The 1,933-nt window shown below is 49.9% G+C and overlaps 1 protein-coding gene across 1 annotated transcript; it reads right to left on the bottom strand.

The window, feature by feature from the left end:
- Positions 1 to 337: 337 nt before the first annotated feature.
- Positions 338 to 1,927, bottom strand: POLR1C (RNA polymerase I and III subunit C; the record flags this gene model as incomplete). Its single annotated transcript, XM_010164197.1, has 5 exons — positions 1,833 to 1,927; positions 1,219 to 1,351; positions 1,003 to 1,122; positions 644 to 796; positions 338 to 487 (listed from the first exon to the last, which is right to left on the bottom strand). Coding segments are annotated over exons 1-5 (613 nt in total), but the record flags the coding sequence as incomplete, so codon positions are not given.
- Between the last annotated feature and the right edge of the window lie 6 nt (positions 1,928 to 1,933).

Below are 1,933 nucleotides of genomic sequence, written 5' to 3'. Positions count from 1 at the left end.
GCACCCAAGGCCTTGTCATTTCAGAGAGATCATGAACAGTCACTGATTGGCAAGGTAACATCACAATGTGGTTTTGACTTTACAAGGTTTGGCTCTAGTCTCTCATCAGTCTCTGCTAAGGCTTGGAGCACCCAAGGCCTTGTCATTTCAGAGAGATCCCAGTTCATCACCCAACATGTGACAGCCACTCATCCACAAAAGCAGGCTCAGAATAGCATGAACAGTCACTGATTGGCACGGCAACATCACAATGTGGTTTTGACTTTACAGGGTTTGGCTCTAGTCTCTAATCAGTCTCTGCTAAGGCTTGTAAGGAATAAGAGCAGGAAAAAAGTACCCTTGATGTTCTGGATCTCAATGACTCCCGGGGAAAAGCACTTCTGCAACATCTCAGCTGCCTCATCCTCAATAGGCTGCAGGAGAGTAATGTCAGGAAGCAGTCGATAACTAGCCGTGGCCACAGGAGAAAACTTGGCATGATCTTTACCTGCACGAAGAGTTAAGAGTCAAGGATGAGGGCAGGCCTCTGGAAACCCAGAGCCTAAATTTCCAGTGGGACAGCCAGTTCTCAACCCTTCCCCTTCACACAGCTGTGCCAAGCACTCACACCCCTCCTCCCGCTGCCCCAGGACCCACAACTCACCTATACCCTTGACACAGTGCATAAGCACATCTATTTCCTGGCCAGGTCGCAACAGTGCAATGAGGATGTCGTCGTGAACGGGTCGGAAGTCAGCATCTGGAAAGAGGTCTGTCTGATTCCCCAAGGGCACCCACGTCATATGTTTACTGTACACTGCAAAGAGAAGCCACAAGCATCAATCAGTTGTTGTCTCAAAACAGGCTGCTGTCCTGTACAGGACTGGAGATGGCAAAAACTACGTTTAGCAAAATGAGGGAATCAGCTCACAGGGCTGAGAACACACCAAATCCTGACCAAATCCTGTCTCCCAAGACCAAAAAAAACCCAGTATCTATTTTTAGGACAGGAAGAGATCTCACCTTTGTGATTAAAGTATAGTTCGTTAGGATCAGATGATTCCTTGGCTGCCTGAGGGTTTCGGCTGCATTTTATTTTCAGCTGGAACTGCAGAGTATCAATTTCAGTGCCTTCTTCATCTCCTGGGAAGGGGAGAATAGCATGAGCATCTATGTAATCACACTTCTGCTCATACTGGGGGAAATCTTCAGTGTTTCTATTTGATCCAAGACTCTCACCTTGGTTTCTATATTCAAAGAGTCGAGGGTCAGCTCGGATAGGGATGAGGCCCAAGCGATGAGCCAGAATTTCATCCTGCACAATGGATGTGTTGTTGTACACAAAGACTTTCTCTACAGCCATCGTTGGCACCTCAGGGAGACCACAGATCAAGTCAGCATAAGATGACAGTTGAACTAATGGCAACAGAATATCCAGATAGAAGTATCCCTTCTCTCCCATAAATAATTGCCCTATAGACTTTTCAGTGTTACTTGTACCAAACCAGGTTACCCAATATATCTCTGTCCCCGTTTTTTTTTCCTTTTTTAAAGACAAATGCTCAGGAGAAGTGACAGGCCAATGTTACCATCACCACCCTCAAGAGCAACAAGTGCTATTGCTCGTGCTGCTAAGGCCCTAATTTTCTTTGGGCTCCTGACACGCCTGCAGAAGGAATTCGCGCTTCTCTTCCAAACCCAGCAGCTGCCCGCAAGGTGACATAACGCAGGACCTCCCCCGTTCCCCATCACTCAAGTCCCCTCGCTCCTAGGCCGGCACCCCGAGGCCTTCCCCGCACCGCCCCGGCGAGCCCCAGCCTCTGCCCTCCCCGCCTGTCCGCCCAGGGCCGTACCTCAGCGAGCAGGATGCGGCGGAAGGCGTTGGCGATGGCGGCGTCGATGCCCACCATGTCGAACTCCAGCGTGCCCTCCTCCTCGCGGATGATGTCCACGC

The sequence above is a fragment of the Antrostomus carolinensis genome, unplaced genomic scaffold, assembly GCF_000700745.2.
Source record: "Antrostomus carolinensis isolate BGI_N321 unplaced genomic scaffold, ASM70074v2 scaffold33953, whole genome shotgun sequence".
Lineage (NCBI taxonomy): Eukaryota > Metazoa > Chordata > Aves > Caprimulgiformes > Caprimulgidae > Antrostomus > Antrostomus carolinensis.
Note: the sequence above shows the minus strand (reverse complement) of the source record. Positions and strands in the feature narration are given on the sequence as shown.